Source organism: Aphidius gifuensis, linkage group LG2, assembly GCF_014905175.1.
Source record: "Aphidius gifuensis isolate YNYX2018 linkage group LG2, ASM1490517v1, whole genome shotgun sequence".
Classification (NCBI taxonomy): domain Eukaryota; kingdom Metazoa; phylum Arthropoda; class Insecta; order Hymenoptera; family Braconidae; genus Aphidius; species Aphidius gifuensis.
The window spans coordinates 11,693,305-11,714,100 of record NC_057789.1 but is presented as its reverse complement, the minus strand read 5'-3'; the positions used below and the strand labels follow the sequence as shown (position 1 = coordinate 11,714,100).

General features: G+C 26.6%; 5 protein-coding genes across 7 annotated transcripts; 3 read left to right on the top strand and 2 right to left on the bottom strand.

The window, feature by feature from the left end:
- The first annotated feature begins 2,524 nt into the window (after window positions 1-2,524).
- On the top strand, window positions 2,525-10,262 carry LOC122849084 (uncharacterized protein MAL13P1.304). Of its 2 annotated transcripts, none has more exons than XM_044147654.1 (2): window positions 2,525-2,873; window positions 3,263-10,262. In XM_044147654.1, the coding sequence occupies exon 2, from the start codon at window positions 3,299-3,301 to the stop codon at window positions 9,650-9,652; it is 6,354 nt and encodes a 2,117-aa protein (XP_044003589.1). In that variant the 5' UTR covers window positions 2,525-2,873; window positions 3,263-3,298; the 3' UTR covers window positions 9,653-10,262. The 2 variants fall into 2 exon arrangements, with proteins under 2 accessions (XP_044003589.1, XP_044003590.1); XM_044147655.1 differs by having other exon boundaries at window positions 2,551-2,803.
- A 120-nt stretch (window positions 10,263-10,382) lies between these two features.
- LOC122849099 (thioredoxin reductase 1, mitochondrial) lies at window positions 10,383-14,114 on the bottom strand. 2 transcript variants are annotated; one of them, XM_044147688.1, is made up of 5 exons: window positions 14,027-14,114; window positions 12,166-12,965; window positions 11,900-12,082; window positions 11,272-11,630; window positions 10,383-11,163 (listed from the first exon to the last, which is right to left on the bottom strand). In XM_044147688.1, the coding sequence occupies exons 1-5, from the start codon at window positions 14,037-14,039 to the stop codon at window positions 11,034-11,036; spliced, it is 1,485 nt and encodes a 494-aa protein (XP_044003623.1). In that variant the 5' UTR covers window positions 14,040-14,114; the 3' UTR covers window positions 10,383-11,033. The 2 variants fall into 2 exon arrangements, with proteins under 2 accessions (XP_044003623.1, XP_044003622.1); XM_044147687.1 differs by lacking the exon at window positions 14,027-14,114 and adding an exon at window positions 13,205-13,839.
- LOC122849122 (C-factor-like) lies at window positions 13,612-15,480 on the top strand. Its single transcript, XM_044147717.1, has 4 exons — window positions 13,612-13,841; window positions 14,417-14,468; window positions 14,546-14,880; window positions 14,991-15,480. Exons 1-4 carry the CDS (start codon window positions 13,716-13,718, stop codon window positions 15,213-15,215), a joined length of 738 nt encoding a protein of 245 aa, XP_044003652.1. The 5' UTR covers window positions 13,612-13,715; the 3' UTR covers window positions 15,216-15,480.
- Window positions 15,481-15,922: 442 nt separating this feature from the next.
- LOC122849123 (C-factor-like) lies at window positions 15,923-17,710 on the top strand. The gene is made up of 4 exons (XM_044147718.1): window positions 15,923-16,183; window positions 16,258-16,309; window positions 16,381-16,712; window positions 17,057-17,710. The coding sequence occupies exons 1-4, from the start codon at window positions 16,058-16,060 to the stop codon at window positions 17,279-17,281; spliced, it is 735 nt and encodes a 244-aa protein (XP_044003653.1). The 5' UTR covers window positions 15,923-16,057; the 3' UTR covers window positions 17,282-17,710.
- On the bottom strand, window positions 17,548-18,612 carry LOC122849146 (B-cell CLL/lymphoma 7 protein family member B). Its single transcript, XM_044147762.1, has 4 exons — window positions 18,308-18,612; window positions 18,062-18,137; window positions 17,843-17,948; window positions 17,548-17,666 (listed from the first exon to the last, which is right to left on the bottom strand). Exons 1-4 carry the CDS (start codon window positions 18,397-18,399, stop codon window positions 17,548-17,550), a joined length of 393 nt encoding a protein of 130 aa, XP_044003697.1. The 5' UTR covers window positions 18,400-18,612.
- Between the last annotated feature and the right edge of the window lie 2,184 nt (window positions 18,613-20,796).

Genomic DNA, 20,796 nt, shown 5'->3' with positions numbered 1-20,796 from the left:
AGAGTATTCCTTCATTATGTAAAAAAATAATACAACTACATAATACATTATTTATTTAACAAATAAAATTAAAGAACAAGCAGTGTCTAAGAAAAAGATAAAGCTAAGGAATTAATGTTGCTTACCATATAATTTCTTTATAGTCACATCAATTCTTTAGCTTCATCTTTTTTTTTAGCTACTTTTTTCCTTTGGTATTTTTTTTATGATAATGTTTTTTACTTTAATGTTAAATAAATAATTTTTTATTAAAATTTTAATAATCTTTAAAGATCATTCCAAATAAATTCTATTTCAATTGAATGTAATGCAAATGTTGACATAAAAAAGAATAATAGTCCAATTGAAGTATTGAAAAAAATAACAAAAATGTTTATGATGACATTAATGGATATGAACCAGAAAAACCAAGTTTTTTAGAGAAATTAGTTGGTAAAGAAAAAAGACAAAAAAACCACCAAAAGAATTGTATTTTTGGTGATAGAAAAACCATGCTGATGGATAATTTATATCACAATTATTTTAATGATAATATAAATAAATAATTAATAAATATCGTTGTTTACAGATTGAGAAAAAAGAACGTGTACATTTTTATTTATTTATGCTAGATGTACATAGTAAAATTCATCAAGTTAAAAAAACAATAAAACGTGTTTATAGTAGTACAAAACTTTGACCATTTGATCCAATAATTAATTAGTTGATGATATGATTATTGAAAAATGATAGATATTATGATTTTGATAAATTGATGAGACAAGACAAAATTAAATTTATAAAAATGATGATGAATTAAAACATTAAATTTAATATTTGATAATCATAGGTAACTGATATTGCTGGTATTTTAATAAAAAAATACCAAGCATAAGCAAGAAGAGACTAAAAGAAAAAAGATGTATTAAGAAATTAATGCAGCAAAAGGAATTATGTGGTATCTTCCTATCAATTCCTTATAGCTAATTTTTTCTTAGAATACTGCTTGTTCTTGGTATTTTAATTTATTATAATGTATTAATTCAATTTATTTTGTTAAATAAATGAGAAAAAAATTCCAAAACAAACAATGGCCAAAGAAAAATGAGCAAAAATAATTAATGCAGTCAGAAAAATAATTATAGGCAAAATAAATTAGAAATCCATTTTTTACCACTGCTTGTCTTTTGGTATTTATTATTTAGTAAACAAATAAAATTATAGCAATATATTTAATAAAAAATACCAAGGGTAACAGTGGACATGAAAATGGAGCTTTGAAATTCAATTTGTTTACCACATAATTTCTTTGGTCACATCAATTGTTTTAATTTGGTCTAATAGTAGATTTCCATTTTCCAACTGAATCATCTGGGTCTTGTATTTTGATAAAATAACAGCGATTTTTTTACCTTGTCAATTTTTAATCTATAATTAATTCCTGAATCAAGTAATAAAACTAAACAATAATTTTAACATTATATAAATGTAATATAATTTAGTTTGTAATCCAATTTCGTATAAATCATATGAAATGTATTACTTGTTGTAACAATATTTTAATATTGCAATAATTAAAATGATCAAATAATTCAGTAAATAATGAAATTAATATCATTGTATCAACAAATATATCAAAACATATATTAAATTTCATGATTTTTAATAATCATTAATGCAATAATGGTAATTATCAAATGTAAATTTTGTAATACTATAAACTAGCATAAATAAAATAAAAATAATACATTTTTCTCAATCTGTAAACAATGATATTTATTAATTATTTATTTATATTATTATTAAAATAATTGTGATATAAATTATCTCACAACAATTCTAAAAGAGATCCATATCAAAATGGTTTTTCTATCACCATACAAATATACAAATCCGTATTATTTATTCAAATTATTTATTTAAAATTAAATTAAAAACATTATCATAAAATACCAAAATGAAAACAATGTTACTAAAAAAAAAGATGAAGCTAAAGAATTCATGTGATGATAAAGAAATTATATGGTAAGCAACATTAATTCCTTAGCTTTATCTTTTCTTAAACAGTTATTGTAATTTATGGTATTTATTTTATTAAAATAAATTGCTTAAATTTTATTTTTAAATAAATAATGTATTATTTAGTAGTTGTATTATTTTTTACATAATGAAGGAATACTCTAACTGAGCTACACAAAAAAAAAAAAAATATAAACAAAACAACATGTGACTTTTGATCTTCTCCTACTAGTCATCAATGGCAGAAAAACGTACTGACTTGCTCCATTCCGTGAGCTTCAACAGCTCCCTATGCCAATACACAGTGTGACGTCACAGATTACCCTCCTTGTTAAACTCCATGCACTCTATCATACACTTTATGTAGTATCATACTTCATACGTATTATTGCGTATGATATTCCAAAAATCGTCGGATTACCCATCGCTGATGGCATGTGTTTTTACCATTAAAAAAAATAATAATAATAAGAGGGGATAGATACTGAAGAGAGAGAGAAAAGTAGAGTGAGGAGCTCTCTCGTCTCATTGCTTCTCAGTTCTCATTGTGATCGCAAATGATATGACGCCATTTTAACTAACCTTTTCGGCGCGACGAAGCAGTCGCCAAACAACACCGAGATAAAGATAGTTTTTTTTTTTCTCGTTTGTGTTTCACGCTTGCAGTCTTATACATATATCATTAATTCATTTTTATTATTTTCATATTATATTTAGAAAGTGTTATTTATTAGTGTTTAACAATATCTAAGTTTTTAACAATTGTTTGAGGTGATTAAAAAATTTTGTCAAGAAAATACTGAAGGTGAATTTTTTATTCCTTTTTTTTTTTTTTATTTTTTTTATGTTGGAGTTTGCTGGTGTTTCTTAGTCAGGTAGGTGGTTTACAGTGAAGAATAAAAAAGCATTACCTAGTGACCGGAATACTACAGATTCACATCATCTCTATGACAAACAAAAAATAATGTGAATAAATAAAATAATTTCGTTCTACAATCGCTCATTCGTAAATTCATTTCAAGAACTCCAAAAAAAAAAAAAAAAAAAAAAAACCGAAGCAATCTAATTTTTTGCTAAGCCAAGACGAATAAAGTCGTCTCCACTAAAAAAAAAAAAAAAAAAAAAAAATAGTCAATTCAACTCGTTTTGTTTTTGTTTTTTTTTTTTTTTTGTTTCGTTTGATTGTCAATTTGTTTAAATTTATAAACTAAAGTTAAAAAAAAATATATACCTATTTAATAAAAAAAACATTTGTGTTTAATAGATAAAGTCCACCATCGTCGTGATCGAGTCTACTATTATGGAAGAAGATGAAACAGAAGTTACAAATGCTGATACTTGGAACAAGTTTGATGACAGTAAATCATCATCAAATTTTCAATTAAATAATGTTGATGAAAAAATAAAAAATGCCGAGGAGTCAGTATCCCAAGATTCTTGGGATGATGATGATGAATCATTTGATGAAGATGAAGAATTTGATGATGATGATGATGATGATGAAAATGATGATGATGAAAATGATGATGATGATGATGATGATGATGATGATGATGATGATGATGATGATGAAGATGAAGATGAAGATGAAGATGAAGATGAAGAACAAGAAGGACAACATGATGAAGATGAAGAAGAAATTAAAAGTTCAACATACAAATTAGAAAGTTTTAAAAATGATATATTAATAAACGATAATGATAAAGAACCAGAAAAAATAAATATATCTGTATATCCAGCAATGGAAAAGAAAGAAGTCATCATAAATAAAACACCAACTGGGAAATTAATTGATAATAATCAAAAATTAGTAATACGTAATGTTAAAAATAGTAAAATAAAAAGCCAATCACAATATCTTAATTCAAATTTATTAATTGATATTCAAAAAAATGTTTGTTTAAGATGTAAAAAATCAAAACAAACAATGGTAAATAGTGAAATGAAAAATAATAAAAATATTTGTCATTGCAAATATACATTAAAAACAAAAAATAATTATAGTGAAATAAATAATAAACCAAGTACATCATTACAAAATTTATCAATAAATGATAAATTCAAAAATATTGCTAATAAATTTAAAATAAGTCGTAAAGTATATAAATGTGCAACATGTGAAACATATTTTGAAAATTGGAATTTGTTTATTCATATGAGAGATATACATAATCGTCACATTTGTTTATTTTGTTTGGGTTTATTTGGTGCTGCTGATAGATTATCACAACATCTTGAAAAACAACATCGTGTAAAAGGTATTAAATATGATTCAGTTGATGATTTTTATCATTCATTTATTGGCTCGTGTTACCTAATATGTTGTTCATGTGAAAAAATTTTTACTGAATCGGATAATTTTTATAACCATTATTGTCAAATACAAACAAATGATAATGATAAATTAGTTATTAATCCCGTAAATATTATAAAATATAATAAAAATAATAAATTAACAACAATTAATAATAATAATTTTAATATTAAAAAGAAAATTAAAATTAGGAATCGTATTAGTAATCATGATAAAAAATTATTATCATTGTATAAACGTAACGTAACAAATACTTATGATAGAAAAGTTAATAATATTACTAATGATAATATTAATTCAGATAATAATAAAATTATCAGTAATGTGCCAATTGATGATAATACTCTCAATTTAAATAATATATATGATAATAATACATTTATACAAAAACAAAATAGTTTAACTAATGACAACAAAGAATCCATTGAAAATGATAAAAAAAATTGTAATAATGATAATTTATCAGAGGATACTGTTGCTGAAACAATATTTCAAGTATCAAAATGTTTTGATGATGAAAATAATGACACAACAATTGAAAAACAGTCGAGTCCAGTATTATCTGATACATTTGATAATAATAAAAAAATCATAATTAATAATCATAATAATGAAAAAATTGTTAACGCCATTGATAATGAGTATGACAGTGTTACTGAAACAATAATGCGTGTATCAAAAGGTATTCATGATGATGATGAAACTGACAATGATGAAAGGATGAATAAATCATCAGATAGCTATCAAGATAATAATAAAAAACAGTTATCTGATAATCATATGGATATATCTGATCATGATGACAACAATGAAATAAGTAAATTATCTGAATTTTCAAAAAACAATGAATCAAATATTTGGAAACGTGATACGAATAATTTATTGTCATCATCATCCTCATCATCATCATCGAGTAACTCGTCTTCATCAGCAGATGAAAATGAAGATGATGATGATGATAATAATGAATCAAATAAAAATAAACCCATAGCATCAGTGTCCAGTGTTAATACAAATGACAGAAGATTGGTTATCAAAATATGCACAAATAAAAATTCAAGTTTTCATGTATCAGCCACATCAAATGGTATAACTATACCATCTGAGTCTGATGAAAAAAATGATACTAATAAAAAAAATAATTTAGATTGTGATAATAATGATAATCAAATTGAACCTTCAAATGAAAGACCCAAATCATCATCACCAATACGAGAACAACAACAACAACAACAACAACAACAACAGCAGCAGCAGCAGCAAGAATCATCACCAGTAACATCATTACTAGATACATCAACTGAATCACCAACAAAAAATAATGATAATCAATTGAATCAACAAATTAATTATGAAACCAAAGAGAAAGAAGAAGAAGAACCAGTAATTGAACCTCTATCATTTCTTCCAACAACTGCTGAAAACAATGATATTAATAATGATGAAAAAATTATTGATGATAATAATCATGATGCTAATGATAATAATGATAATACAACAATTATACCAATTGATGATGGTATAAAATTGGTATCTGATGATGTGCCATTACTCGATATTGACGTTGTTGCAACACTTGATGCAACAGATATTGTTGATTTATTACGTAGTTGTATAAAAGCAGCATGTTCAATATGTATTTATTGTAATCATGCAAGACAAATTGCTGTTGATGGTAAACAATTAGCTTTACATATGCTTGCTGAGCATAATTTTCAACCTCAACATCCAGCAATAATAATTGAAAAATATCAATTTATTCAACGTGTTAAAAAATCACTTGATGAATTATCAAATCATTATATTAATCTTGATTCTTATGATTCAAAAATTGGTACATATAATATAACAAAAACACGTAGATATGAATGTTTTTATTGTCGTATTACATCATTAAATCATAAAGATGTTTATCAACATAATCGTAAAATACATCAAAAAATGGTAATAATATGTATAATGTGTAAATTATCATTTTATAGTTACAGTGAATTATTATGTCATCTTTGTCCTGGTATTGATAAAACAAATTTATCAATGAGTGTTAATCCATTTACTCAAATACCATCATTATCACATTCATTAAATGATATTAAATATCGTTGTTGTAATTGTTTATCAATGGATATATTACCATCAGCATTTCGTTTAATGGTACATTTACGTAGAGCACATCATACATGTGATATATGTCTTGAAACAACAACTAATCAACATAAATTATCAAATCATATTATGAAACATAAAATAATACATCCATGTTTTAGATGTGGTATATCATATAGAAATAAACCTGATTTTAAAAATCATCTTTATTGGAAACATGGTACTGAATCAGTTGATTGTAAAAAATGTTTACAAAAAAAATGGCCACATATTTATCATTTTTGTACACCACCAAATGAATTTACATGTGATGAATGTAATATTATATTTAAAAAAGCTGTTGCATTAAAAGTACATAAACGTATACATACTAATCATGAGCCATATGAGTGTAATATTTGTTTTCAAAAATTTATATCTAAAAAAGCTCTTGGAAGACATGATATTGGAATTCATAATCCACCGGAAATATTACCACCACCTGTTATTCCAATTTCTTGTAATAATGGTAATAATAATAATAATAATAATAATAATAATAATAATATATCAAATGAAATTAATGATAATGATAAGCCAGAGCCAATGAACGTTGATAATGATAATTTTGATAATAGTGAAAATTTGAATGAACATTTAAAAACATCTGAACAACAGCAATCAAGTCAAATTAATGTTAATAATGAAATTATTATTAAAAAACCAGATGAACATGTTAAAAAAGTTATTGATGTTTATGATTTACCACCACTTAATTTATCATCTGACTCAGATTCTGATACTGATAATGAAATTATTAATAAAAAAAATGATAATATTGTTATTTGTGTATCTGATGATAAATTGAATGATGATAATAAAAATAATAAAGATGAAGAAATTAATAAATCAAATGATGATGATAATAATAAAAATAATAAAGATGGAGAAATTAATAAATTAAATGATGATGATAATACTATTACTGATGATCAACAAGTTACAATTATGAATGGTATATGGAATAATTTTAAATCATACAGATTAAGTTTGGGAACAGAAGATTTTGATCTAGCTGCTGAAAATAAAATTGAAGAAGAAAAAAAAAGATTAGAATTAATTGATATTATTACTGATGATCATGATTATTGTATTGTTTATACTGATTCATCAAAAATTGATAATTCAATTCAGAATAATGATGCTGAAAATAAAATTGTTGAAAAACATGAAGAAAAAATTGTTGATGAAAATGAAATAAAAAATATTGATGAAAAAACAATCGTAAATACTGAAATAATTGAAGAAACAAATACTCAACCACCTGAGATTGAGAATAAACCTGCTGAAAATACAACTGAAAATGAAAAGAAAAAAACAAAATCACCTAAAAAGAAAAATAAAGAAAAAACTGATGGATCATCGTCATCGAGTGATTCATCTAGTGATTCTGATACCAGTTGTTGTTCTGATAGTAATTGTAGTTGTACATCATCATCAAGTGGTTCGTCATCTAGCTCAAGCTCTAGTTCTGACTCAGAGTCCTCAAATAAAAAACAAAATAAAACAATCAAACAAAATAATATCAAAGAAAGTCATGATAGTGAAAATATGACTATCGATGAGACAATTGAAACAAATAAAATAAACCAAGATATACCACCGAAAATTCCATCACCAATACCAGATTCATATGAAGAAGAACAAAAAAGAATAAAAGATGCAAAATTAGTTCTTCGTCATTCAGATTTAGATACAACAGAAACTGAAACAGATGAAGATTTTTATGATGAACATCCGCAAAAATTAGCACTACAATTATTAGAAGAAAAACGTAATCAACTTCTTGCATCAGTACCACAGCCAGAAGAGCCGATAAAACCCTTGCAAAATGGTACAATTGATGATACACAAAAACTAAATTCAAGTCCTAAGAAAAAAACAAGAGGTAGAAAGAAAAAAAAAGGAACTAGAGACAGTCGTCCAATTAGAGATAGTCGTCCAACTAGAGGAGCTCCAAAAGGACCTCGTGGACGTAAAGCAAAATTGTCAAATTGTCAAATAAATTCAACACAACAACATCAACAACAGCTGCAGCAACAGCTACAACAACAACATCAATTACAACTACAAATGTCAAAAACAATTGATTCATTTAAATTAAACATTCCAAATAATAAGGCCTACAGAGCTAAACAAAAAATAAGATTTTCATTGCCAAATAATACAAATTATTCAACACCATCACCATCATCAACACCAGTATATGATAATTATGCAATAAATAATTCTTATCAAACAACACCACAACAAAATCATTCATATTCTGGGAGTGAAAGTGAAACAAAACGATCATCAAAAAGACGTAGAAAACCAAAAAGGTTTTACGATGATTCGAGTGATGAAGAGGCACATTTACAAGAAAAATTATTGAAATTTCGTCGTACTGATCCACCACCACTATCATATTTACTTCCACCACCATTGCCTCCATCATTTCCAATGGAATTTAATCATACATATCCAGCACTATCGCCACAACATAATACAATACAACAAGTACCGTCACTAAAATTACAACCATCAATATTACAATCATCACTACCAACATCACCATCACCACTACTACCACCGCCAACAGAGCAAGAACCACCATCATCACCACTACTACCGCCGTCAATAGCACTACCATCATCATCACCATCACCACCGTCACCACAACAAGAACCACCACCACCACTATCATCACAACCACTGTTACCTACACCACTATTGCCACCACCACCATCAACACCACCATTAACACTTAAAGTAAGACCTATAAGGATAAAACATCAATTAGGTGGTGAAGCAATGATTATGAAGAAAAAATCATTAAATATACAAGATAATAATAGTGAAGAAGTTGATAATTTACATGTTGGTTCAGTTAGTGATTCAGATGATGCAAATGATTCATCAAGTGATTCAAATACATCAGATGGTGATAACAAAATGCAAATTGATGAAACACCAATGATAGAATCACCAACAATACCAGTTGATAATTTTAGTGTTTCCGGACCAACATCTGGAGCTAAATTATACTGTTATTGTCGTTGTCCATATGATGAAGTATCTGAAATGATTGCGTGTGATTCAAAAAATTGTAAAATTGAATGGTTTCATTTTGAATGCGTTGATATTAAAGTACCGCCAAAGGGTAATTGGTTTTGTCCAAATTGTAAAAAAACAGATCCAAATGCAACACAATGACTGATATCTCATTTGAACAATTAAAAACTAATAGTTAATAATAGACAAAAAGAAAAATGGAAAAAAAAGGAAAAATTATAATAGACATTTATTTATTTTTTCCAATTTTATTTATTTTTAAAATTATTATGAAATGAACTTTAAAATAAATATACTACATAGGTATATTTAAAAAATATTCAATTTACAAAAAATTTAAAAAATAGTTCAATTTCAAATGTTTTTTTTTTTATATTCAACAATTAAAGCTTTGAAAAAAAACAAAATCAAATGAAATTAATTTATTTTAGTTTTTTTTTTTTTTTTTTTTTTCTCCTAAATTTTGTCATTTTTTTATTATTCAATTGAACTTTTCCATGTTACTAAAAAAAAAACGCCGTACATTATACATATTCATTTAAGTATATATAATTTTAATTATATATATTTCTTAATTCTTAAGCGAGTACTTGTAAATACGTGTAAATAATAACTATGTCAGATTAAAAGAAAAAAAAATAAATAATCTAATTTTAAATTTTTTGTTTTGAGTATAAATAAAAGAATGATGATAAATAACAGAAAACAACACAAAAAAAAAAAAAAAACGTGAATCTAAGTTTATTTGTTTTTACTCATTTTATTATTGAATGTTAAGAAGTTTTTAGTGTTCATTTAGTGTATCATTAATTTTTAATTATTTAGAATAGTTTTTTCATTGTTTTTTTTTTTTTTTGTATTTTCCTCGATGGACTTGCAATTAGATGTATTATAATAATTGCTGGTCCACCACTGCTGGTCGGTGTATCTTATTCTTTTATAATTTTTTTTTTTTCATTTTCAATAAGAACATTTTTTTTCATAAAAATAAAAAAAATTAAAAAACAGCAACTTGACCATTGATAATTTTTGATTAAATATGACAAATTACTAAATTAAAAAAAACAAAATGATAATTTACAAACAATAAATATCAATATACTATATTGCACAAATTTAAAATTGCAATTTTTCTTTTGTTTTTTCTCTATAATATTGAAAGATTCAAAATTAATAAATAATATAAAATAATGTTTTTTGTACGCACCAGTGACTCGAGAATAAAAAAAAATTATCTGATAGTAGATTTTTAATTTCAAATGTCAAGTCTAATTACTGTACATGTATAAACTCAACAGAAAGAAACAAAAAAAAAAATTAAATATCAAACAGAAAAAATAATAAAAATGCATTTTCAATGTTTTTAATTTTGCAATCGTTTTAAATATATTTCCAAAAAAACAATATAAAAATACATCATCAAATTCCAATATATGGAAATGAAAAAATGATAATTATCGATCAATTGCAAACTTGTAATACCATTTTTAAGAAAGTTTAATTGATTCAATCAATTTTTTTTTTAACTACAGCAGCTTTGAGGTGTTGGATCCATTCCAGACCTTTTGGTGATGAATACTCGTGTAAATTCTTCAGCACTTGTTGGGTGAATACCTACAGTTTGCTTTAAAAGTGGGAATGTTATTTTGCACCTAGAAAAATATAGAAGAAAAAATTTTAAAAATTTAATTTAAGTTCTTTTAAAGATAAAATAGTTTAAGTGCTACACATATATATTTTTTTAAATCTAATAATCTTACTTGATAGCAGCAGCAAAACCTTGGATAACTTCTCCAGCATGTGGACCAATAAAATGCATACCAAGAATTCTTTGATCATTAGCACGCAATGCCACAACTTTAACATAACAATGTGACATATTTTTTTGCGGAATGAAAAATTCAGTTGGTTTATAAAAAGCATGATATATTTCAATATTATCTTCTCCATATGCCTTAATTGCATCCTCTTCACCAAGACCAACACAACCATATTCAAGTGGACTAAACACTGTAGTTGCAACATTCGTGTAATCCATCGTTTCCAGTGAATTACCATAAAGTCTTCTTGCAAGTAATTTACCAGCATGAATTGCAACTGGTGTTAATTCTGGACGTTTCTGTAGAAAATTAATTTCATAAATTAAATTTTATTTCGTTTAACCTATTATTATTTTAATTGATTTAATATTAGTTATTTAAAAATTTAATCGTAGTTTTATGATTGACTGTTTAGTTATAAAAAAAAAAATAACTCACACTTTACTTACAGAAAAAAAAAAAAAAAAAATGGACTTTATCGTTTTATAAAAGTTATAATTTAAAATTTTTCACTACTTCTAGAATTAACTACTTTTAAATATAGATAAAATAATTTTTCAATTCTTACATGAAGAACATCTCCAACAGCATAAATATTTGAAACATTTGTTTCTTCATTTTCAGCAGCAATTTTAAATGTTTCAGAAACAACTTTAACACCAGCATTGTCAAGTTTAAGATCTGGTGTCAATGCTTGTCTTCCAATGGCAAACAAAACTGTATCATAAATATCTTCATAAACTTGTCCATCCTGTAATTTAAAAAAAAAAAAAAAAAACAATAATTTGAATAGATTATTTTTTTAATTTTAATGTATTGTTATCAATCAATTACCTTGTCAACCCAGTGAACAAGAAGACGTCCATCTTCTTGTTTTTTTATAGCTTTTGGTTTAGCCTGATAGACAAAATTAATGCCACGTTGTGACATTTCTTCAGCAACAAGATTAGCCATTTGTTGATCAAAACCACGAAGAATAATTGATCGTACCATTAATGTTGTTTCAAAACCAAGACCATTTAAAAAGCCAGCACATTCCAGACCAATATAACCAGCACCAACAACAAGCGTTTTTCCTGGTGCATTTTTCAAACTAAACAAATCATCACTAGTGATACCATGCTCAATTGCACCAGGAATGTCTGGGTATCTTGGACGACACCCAACAGCAATAATTACTTTATCAGCAGTGACAATTTTTTCATCACCATTTTTCATAAGACCAGCAACAGTATGAGCATCTTTAAAGTATCCATTTGCATTGATATATTCAACTTTTTTATTTCTCAATTCAACACGTGTTACCCAGTTAACTGATTTAACATGATTTTGTACAGCAGAACGTAAGCTTTCCCAATTATTTTTAATGTTTTCTGGTTCTGATATTTGCCAGCCAAATGCTGTTGCTTCATGAATAGCCTCACCCAATAAAGCTGCTTGATGCATCAATTTTTTAGGGATACATCCAACATTTACACATGTACCACCAAGACCCCATTTTGTACCTTGTGGTGATGGTGTTACATAGTCAAACACAGCTACTTTTGCACCAAGTTCAACGGCTTCTTTGGCTGCTGCCAAACCACCTGAACCACCTCCAATAACCACCAGATCATATTGATACTTAGCATCAGCTGAAATTAATTTTTTATAATTGAGTTTATTTTTTCTTTAAATAATTTTATAAATGTTTTATTTATTTATTTTTTTTGAAAAAAAATAAAAATAAATAAAGTTTATAGGTTATAATCAAATTGCTTTGTCATTATTACTTGACTTTTTAATTATTTTAAATAATAATTAATTTTTTAAATTAATGACTAATATTTTTCAATTATTGATATTAAAATTAAAATTTTTAATCAAAACTCACTGCATAAACAAGCAACAAATGTTTTATTAGCTGTCATCAGTGTTTTGTTTGGTCTAATAAAAATATTGTATTTATTATCAAATAATTTAAACTTTTGTGTTCCAATACTCCTAAATGATGCAAGGCGACATGTCATAAACGTTAAAGTCGCCATGGAACACTCTTATTTTTACAATCGCTATTTACAATTTAATTTTTACTTTTTCCCATCTATATCAAATCAAGTTTTACAATAAAAGTTATATTTTTTTTTCCTACGCGTATAATTGTTGAGATTTAACACAAGTATACTTGATAATAACGTCACGTATATTTCTTGATATTATTTACGAATATCCGTGGATCAATGTTTTTTTTTATAAACTGTGACTAAGCAATATCTGACATCACAAAATCACGAGCTCATAAGTGTGTGTTTTGTGATCTTGTCGATATATTTTAATAACTCGTTAATAATTTAAACCTCCCAAAGTAAAAATATAAATACAAGAAAATATAATAGAAAAAAAAAATGAAATCAATTTTAATCACTGGATGTAATCGAGGTCTTGGCTTGGGTTTGGTTCAACGCCTGACACAAATTAAAAATCCACCAGAAAATATATTTGCAACTTGTCGTGATGTCACCAAAGCCCAGGTAAAATATAATATTCTCAATTAAAAAAAAAAAAAAAAAAAAAAAACAAATTAAAATTCAACTGGTTATTCGAAAACTGCTTGAAATATTGTCTTATTTTTTTTTTTTTTTAATAATTATATAATAATAATAATAAAGATTTATTGATAATGCTCAGTGATGGATGAAAGTTGAATCTCACTCACCGATTGGTGCCATGTTGTTTCTTGATCAACTGTCGGATTTCGACTGGCTCAAAGCCTCAAACACACGCCTTGTTCCGGTTTTTTTTCCCTGAAAAAAAAAAAAAAAAAGAAAAAAAAAGATATTCCAAATGATTCAGACACTAATACAAAAGCTCGATTTAATCGATCTCACAAATATGTAATTACGTGTCAATAAATCTTGCAATGTAATCATTGTTTTTTTTTCTGCTAAGATCATAATAATAAATATAATAATTTATTTTTTAATTGATGTCCTTGTTTTGATGATGAATTATTTATCACACTAATACACTGTCACTTGTTACGGTTCAATGTGTAATAATGACAATTTGTTTTGTTTTTTTTTTTTTTTTTTTCTAATTTATCTAGAAACTCAAGGAAATTTCTGAACATTGCAACAACGTTCATATTATTGAATTTGGTAAGAAATTTCATGATTTATCATATAAAAAAAAATATTTATAAATTATAAATACTGATAATTATATTATTTTACAGAGTTGACGGATACAAATAATTATGAAAAACTTGTTAAAACTGTTGCGGATAAACTTGGTGATGGCAAACTCAATGTTTTGTTTAACAGTGCTGGAATTTCAACAAAATTTGCAAGAATTGGTAATGTCAAGGCTGAGCAGTTGACAGAGTGTTATTTTATAAATACTGTTGTGCCAATTATGCTGACCAAGGCATTTCTTCCACTCTTAAAAAAAGCTGCCATTGGAAAAAAAGAATTTGGAATCGATCGTGCAGCAATTATTAACATGAGCTCGATACTTGGGAGTATTTCTGAAAATAAAACTGGTGGTTTCTATCCATATGCATGTAGCAAAGTAATTGTTTTATTATTTATCAAATTTATAATTCTCATATGATAGACTGATTATTTAATTAATTAATGTAATTAATATGTTGTTGCGATTTTTTAAACTTTTATTTTTAGTCAGCATTGAATGCAGCAACAAAATCAATGAGTATTGATTTGGAGAATGATGGTATTTTGGTGGCTTGTCTTCATCCAGGATGGGTTAAAACTGATATGGGTGGTAACAATGCACCTCTTGATGTTGATACCAGTGTTCGTGATATAATTAAAACGTTGCAATCATTGAAGAAAGAACACAATGGTTGCTTTTTACAGCATGATGGAACAAAATTGCCTTGGTGATTCATCAAAATAATTACGATAATTTTTTTTTTTTTTTCACAATAAACTGTTAAGTAGTCCTGATAAGGATAAATATTTTTCAAAAATTAAATCATGCATTGTGAATTTTTTTTCAATAATTATGTAAAAATGATTTTTTTTTAAATGTTAAAAATATATTTTACGGAGTTTTTCTTGATTTTTTAAAATTAAATTTGATTAGAAATATGTGGTTAAAATAATAAAAACTTGGTAAAATTGCAACAGGTGTATCATCCGGCTTATTGAACGACGAATATTATTATCATTTAATATTACTGTTATGAAATAAAGTAATTTGTTCTCGATAATTATAACCAATTATTGAGTTATTCATCAACATTATTTAAATATCAAATAGTAGATAATTACTGCATCAACAGAACCATATAAAATTGTGTAACTCATAGTAAATTATAATTACAATATATCAAGTTAATCAGTAATTTCACTAAATTCGTGAGTTATTAAAATTCATGAATTTACTATGGTATTTTATTTTGGATAAGTGATACCATATAACATGAATTGATAAATAGTACTAAAACCATCATAATCATCATTAATCCTTCATGATCAATTACGTAAATACAATGTGATATTGTGATATGAGATAATGAAATTCCACGCAAATTTTCACGCATGCGCTGAATGATCATCGTGATCTACCATAAAATATACCAAATGGCAAATACTTATAATCATTATAATCAGTATATATATATTCAGCACAATTCAGATCTCAGTATATATGTATTTTGTATTTTTGTTGTACATACACGTAATTGGTTGTACTCGGTTGTACTGAAGTAAGAACAGAAATAATGAAATCTATACTGATAACCGGTTGTAACAGAGGTCTAGGCTTAGGTCTTGTCCAACAATTAGTTAATTTGCCAAGCCCACCAGAAAAAATATTTGCAACTTGCCGGGATATTTCAAAAGCAACTGTAATGTTATAAAAATTATATTAATATATTTTAAGTGGTTAGGTTATTAATGAATATAATTTTTTTTTATCTAGAAACTTAAGGAGATAGCTGATAAGAATAAAAATGTTCAAATCATCGAGATTGGTAATTGAAATAAACCTTGACGACAATGTAAAATTTAAAAAAACACAAATAACGATTTATTTTATTTTTAGATTTAAAAGATACAACGAGATACAACGAAATCATTGCTAAAGTTGAAGAACAAGTTGGTGATGATGGATTAAATGTGTTGTTTAATAATGCTGCAATTGCAATACCGACAACTATTGAAGATGTTGAAGTAGATACCATGGCAGAGGTTTATCTTGTCAATACAATTATCCCGGTTATGCTGACAAAGGCGTTTATGCCACTTTTAAAAAAAGCTGCTAAAAAAAAAAATGAATTTGGAATTGATCGTGCAGCAATTATTAATATGAGTTCCCTTGTTGCAAGTATCACTGAAAATACCCTGGGAGGAAAATATGCATATCGTTGCAGCAAAGTAAGACATTAAATTATTCACTAAAAAAAAATTTAGGTATTTCTATGAAGCAAAGATAAATAAAAAAAAAAATCTATTTTAGTTACTTATTTAATTCACCAAAAAAATGAATTTAATTGTACCAACTCTTATTTGTCATTCAATAAGACAAAAAGTTGTTAATTTTGGTAATGTTTTTTTTTCTTCTGCAACTGAGCAGTTAATTATCCCTAAAATAATACAAATACATAGATAATTCTTTCAAGTAACTGTGTTGGAATTGATATCATATCTTTGGAGTGATATCAACATCTAAATGAAAAATCTGAAAAAAGCTAATCAATAAATACTTTAATATTTTTCAGACTGCTATTAATGCAGCAACAAAATCAATGAGCATTGACTTGAAAAAATATGGAATCATGGCAATATCCATGGATCCTGGCTGGGTGCAAACTGACATGGGGGGATCAAATGCAAAAATTGATGTTGAAACAAGTACATCAAACATAATCAACGTACTTCAATCACTCGAAGAAAAACATTCTGGCCAATACATTCAATATTCTGGTAAAATATTACCTTGGTAAACATAATTTTATTTTTCATACAGTATACACTCACTTAAATTTACTATTTATAAATAAAATATTTGTTTCTTATTTCACATACTTTTTTTTTTTCAATCAAATAAAAGTTAAAATTTTTAATTCTATTTTTATTTTTGAAAGTCAATTGATAATAATTATGGACTACTATAAAAAAATTAATCTTTAAATTTATTCGAATAAAATTAATTTGTTATATCTATATGATTATCCGGTTTTATAATTCGGCAATTATAATTATAAATTATTCAGTCAGTCTTAAGTACTTTTGGTGTTGGTTCACTGTTCTGTGAATTTGAATCCTCAGAAAAATTTAAATGAGTTGAAAAATCAGTCATTCCTTGTGAATCACTGACTGTTGAAAAACCTGTAACAATATTGTTTGTTAAATAAAATTATATTTTAAATAATCATTAATGTGTTAAACTTTATTTTTTTCTATTATATTGTATGTACAAAATTTGTTATAGAATATTTATTATTATTTTAATGAGTTTCATTTGTTTGTTTTGTTTTTTGTTAATAAATTATACAGTATCTTACATGTATTTGAATCTTCAGTGAGACCAAAATTTGAATTCGTATTATCAATACCCTTTCTTGGAATACCATTTTCTTTATTGTCACCAATTGATTTACCTTTTTTCTTCTGTTGAGCAAAAATAAAATTTTTAATAATCTGTGACATTTTAAAAGTTGACGAATTTGATTTACAATCAATTCATTTATTTCAAAATTTTGAACAATTGTAAATAAACAAACCTGTTCTAAAGTTGATATAGGCACCCATTTGTAAATTTTCATAGTTGTTTCACCAATAGTGACCCATTTTTTTTCCCTAAAAAAAAAAAAATAAATTATAAACATTATAGGTATACTTATATTGAAATATAAATGAATGAGTGAAAAAAGAATAAAAAAGTAGATGGTAATACTAGTATTTTGATTGATGCTAGGCATAAACAAACAAAAAATTAAATTGATAATACATAAAAAATGGTTAATTACCAGTGTCGAACTTTGTCGACAACTTGCATGACACGTTTAATATCGTCTTTCGCACGACTCCGTGTCTCAGCTCTGACCGATCGCGCCATCATGTTATACCTTATTTATTTATAATTATCAAACGATAATAATCTAAGACACCACTAACTAGTCAACCACACAATCAATTTTTTATTTATTTCACGGAATTTGTGTATTTACTTTTTTTTCTCTAATCAAAAGGTTAGACCAGAAAAATTAGATATAACTATATAAGATGGCGGTTGTAGTGTAGTGCAGAGATGGGCGTATTGTGCAGTATTGTGAGTTTTTGAGTTGTTTACAATTATTCACGGATAAAATGTTTAAAACTGTTTAAAACGAATAAAACAGGATAAAAGCCACGTGATCTCTCAGGGCCTCAAAAATTTTTACCATATAATTACATCTTTTTCTCAGCTACTGCTTGTCCTAAATATTTTATTTATTTAAATAATAAAATACATTGAAATTATTTTTACGAATTAAATTACTAATGACAAACACTATATATATATATAGCTGAGAAAAAATTGTAACTAAGGAATTGATGTAGCTAAATAATTTTTTTTTGGTGTTTATTTTTTTTTCTATTTATTTTGCGCATGCGTAGTTTGCAACAGCGTAGGACATGAGGGGCTGGATCAGCCATGTTTTAATGCTTATTTTTTAAGAATTATTTATTCAACGCCACTGTTTTCTCTTCAAGTTCGCATGACATGTGCATTGAAGTAAAAAAAAAATAAATACATAAAAGAAAGCACCTATTGGGTGCATTCCTTCAATAAAAATTTTTTTTTCGCTCTGCAATTTCGCCCTGTAATACCGACCAAAATTTTATAGGAAAATGCTATTTCTTGTAGTGGCAGTACTGGCACATGACATTATTTTTTTAAGCTTCCAATTATTGGAAGAATTACCTAAATGACTGTTCAATTGTTATATCAAACTGAAATAAATAGAAAATAGACTTGTTGTACTTGCTTGTTATTGTCACATAGGTCGTACTAGACATTAGTAAAGTCTAGGATATTGCATGGAGAATTTTATCACTTTTGTCGTTGTTTCTGTTTCTAGCTACTTGTCGGTATTACAGGGCGAAATTGCAGAGCGAAAAAAAAATTTTTATTAAAGGAATGCACCCATTGAGAGTTTCTGAACGAACCCCTGCAGTCCAATTCACAGGGCATTACAATTTAGGGCTCTTTTCTTCCACTGGTGGTGCTTATGGAGCTTTTGTGGGTCATTCCTTTAATAAAAAATTTTTTTTCGTTTTGCAATTTCGCTCTGTAATACTGGCCAAAATTTTATAGGAAAAAGCTGTTTCTTGTAGTGGCAGTACTGGCACATGACATTATTTTTTTGGCTTCCAATTATTAAATGGATAACTTCAATGTTTATATCAAACTGAAATAAATAGAAAATTGACTTGTTGTGATTGTTTGTTATTGTCACATAGCTCGTACCACACATTATCGTAAACTGTAAAGCCTGGAATATTGCATAGAGAAATTTATCACTTTTGTCATTGTTTCTGTTTCTAGTTTTTAGTCGGTATTACAGGGCAAAATTGCAAAACGAAAAAAAATTTTTTATTAAAGGAATGCACCCTGTATGTGAAATCTATATAAAAAAAATTTTACAAGCGCCATCACCGGCAAAAAAAAGCCCTAAATTATAAAAAATTTGCCCTGTGAATTGAACTGTCGATGTGATCTTCATGAGCACACGCGTTGTCGCAGATGCGTAGAATTATTCATCTTAAAAAATCAGCTGTGCATGCTGTGCATTAGCCTGGCAACCGTCGGAATTATGGGGTACGTTCCAAAAATCACTCGGAAGCCCGGAAGTTCGAGATTGTGATCATAGAAAATTTTTGATATTTTGTTGTGGTAGACATGATTTTTTTTCCATGAATTTTAATAGGTGCAAATCAGAAAAATATCATTGTCTAATTATTATTAATTATTATAAAAATACTTTTCACAACTGTAATAAATAACAAAAACAAGTGGCATGTATGCAATATGGCTAATTTTGTTGTTTACAATCAACAGTAACCTCCAGTAACTTTTAAGTTTATTTTATTCCTTAATTTTTTTGTCTACTGCGCAGTTTCCGGGCTTCCAAGTTATTTTTGGAACGCACCCATATTTATCTTAACATTCGTGTGTTAAATATAAATATAATACCAGCAGTCCAATTCACAGGGCATTACAATTTAGGGCTTTTTTTCACCACTCATGGCGCTTGTGAAGCTTTTGTATGTAAAATCTATATAAAAAAAATTTTTACAAGGGCCATCAGCGGCAAAAAAAAGCCCCAATTTGTAAAAAATTTGCCCTGTGAATTGGACTGCAGTGCCAATGCACAGCCATTTTTAATAAGAGAAGTAATTCTGCGCATCTGCGCTTACGCGTGCGCTAATGGAAATTACAACAGGGTCCGTTCGGAAAGTCTCCTTTTTCCGG

What these genes read in the sequence shown, in the direction of transcription:
- LOC122849123 (XM_044147718.1), top strand. Translation starts at nt 16,058, where the DNA reads ATGAAATCTATACTGATAACCGGTTGTAACAGAGGTCTAGGCTTAGGT. An exon ending in TGTTCAAATCATCGAGATTG is followed by an intron (nt 16,310 to 16,380) that starts GTAATTGAAATA and finishes TTTTATTTTTAG; the next exon opens with ATTTAAAAGATACAACGAGA. An exon ending in ATGCATATCGTTGCAGCAAA is followed by an intron (nt 16,713 to 17,056) that starts GTAAGACATTAA and finishes AATATTTTTCAG; the next exon opens with ACTGCTATTAATGCAGCAAC.
- LOC122849099 (XM_044147687.1), bottom strand. Translation starts at nt 13,358, where the DNA reads ATGGCGACTTTAACGTTTATGACATGTCGCCTTGCATCATTTAGGAGT. An exon ending in ATTTGTTGCTTGTTTATGCA is followed by an intron (nt 12,966 to 13,204) that starts GTGAGTTTTGAT and finishes AATTAATTTCAG; the next exon opens with CTGATGCTAAGTATCAATAT. An exon ending in GGTTTTGCTGCTGCTATCAA is followed by an intron (nt 11,164 to 11,271) that starts GTAAGATTATTA and finishes ATATTTTTCTAG; the next exon opens with GTGCAAAATAACATTCCCAC.
- LOC122849084 (XM_044147654.1), top strand. Translation starts at nt 3,299, where the DNA reads ATGGAAGAAGATGAAACAGAAGTTACAAATGCTGATACTTGGAACAAG.
- LOC122849146 (XM_044147762.1), bottom strand. Translation starts at nt 18,399, where the DNA reads ATGATGGCGCGATCGGTCAGAGCTGAGACACGGAGTCGTGCGAAAGAC. An exon ending in CTATATCAACTTTAGAACAG is followed by an intron (nt 17,949 to 18,061) that starts GTTTGTTTATTT and finishes TTTGCTCAACAG; the next exon opens with AAGAAAAAAGGTAAATCAAT. An exon ending in CACTGAAGATTCAAATACAT is followed by an intron (nt 17,667 to 17,842) that starts GTAAGATACTGT and finishes ATATTGTTACAG; the next exon opens with GTTTTTCAACAGTCAGTGAT.
- LOC122849122 (XM_044147717.1), top strand. Translation starts at nt 13,716, where the DNA reads ATGAAATCAATTTTAATCACTGGATGTAATCGAGGTCTTGGCTTGGGT. An exon ending in GTGATGTCACCAAAGCCCAG is followed by an intron (nt 13,842 to 14,416) that starts GTAAAATATAAT and finishes TAATTTATCTAG; the next exon opens with AAACTCAAGGAAATTTCTGA. An exon ending in CGTTCATATTATTGAATTTG is followed by an intron (nt 14,469 to 14,545) that starts GTAAGAAATTTC and finishes ATTATTTTACAG; the next exon opens with AGTTGACGGATACAAATAAT.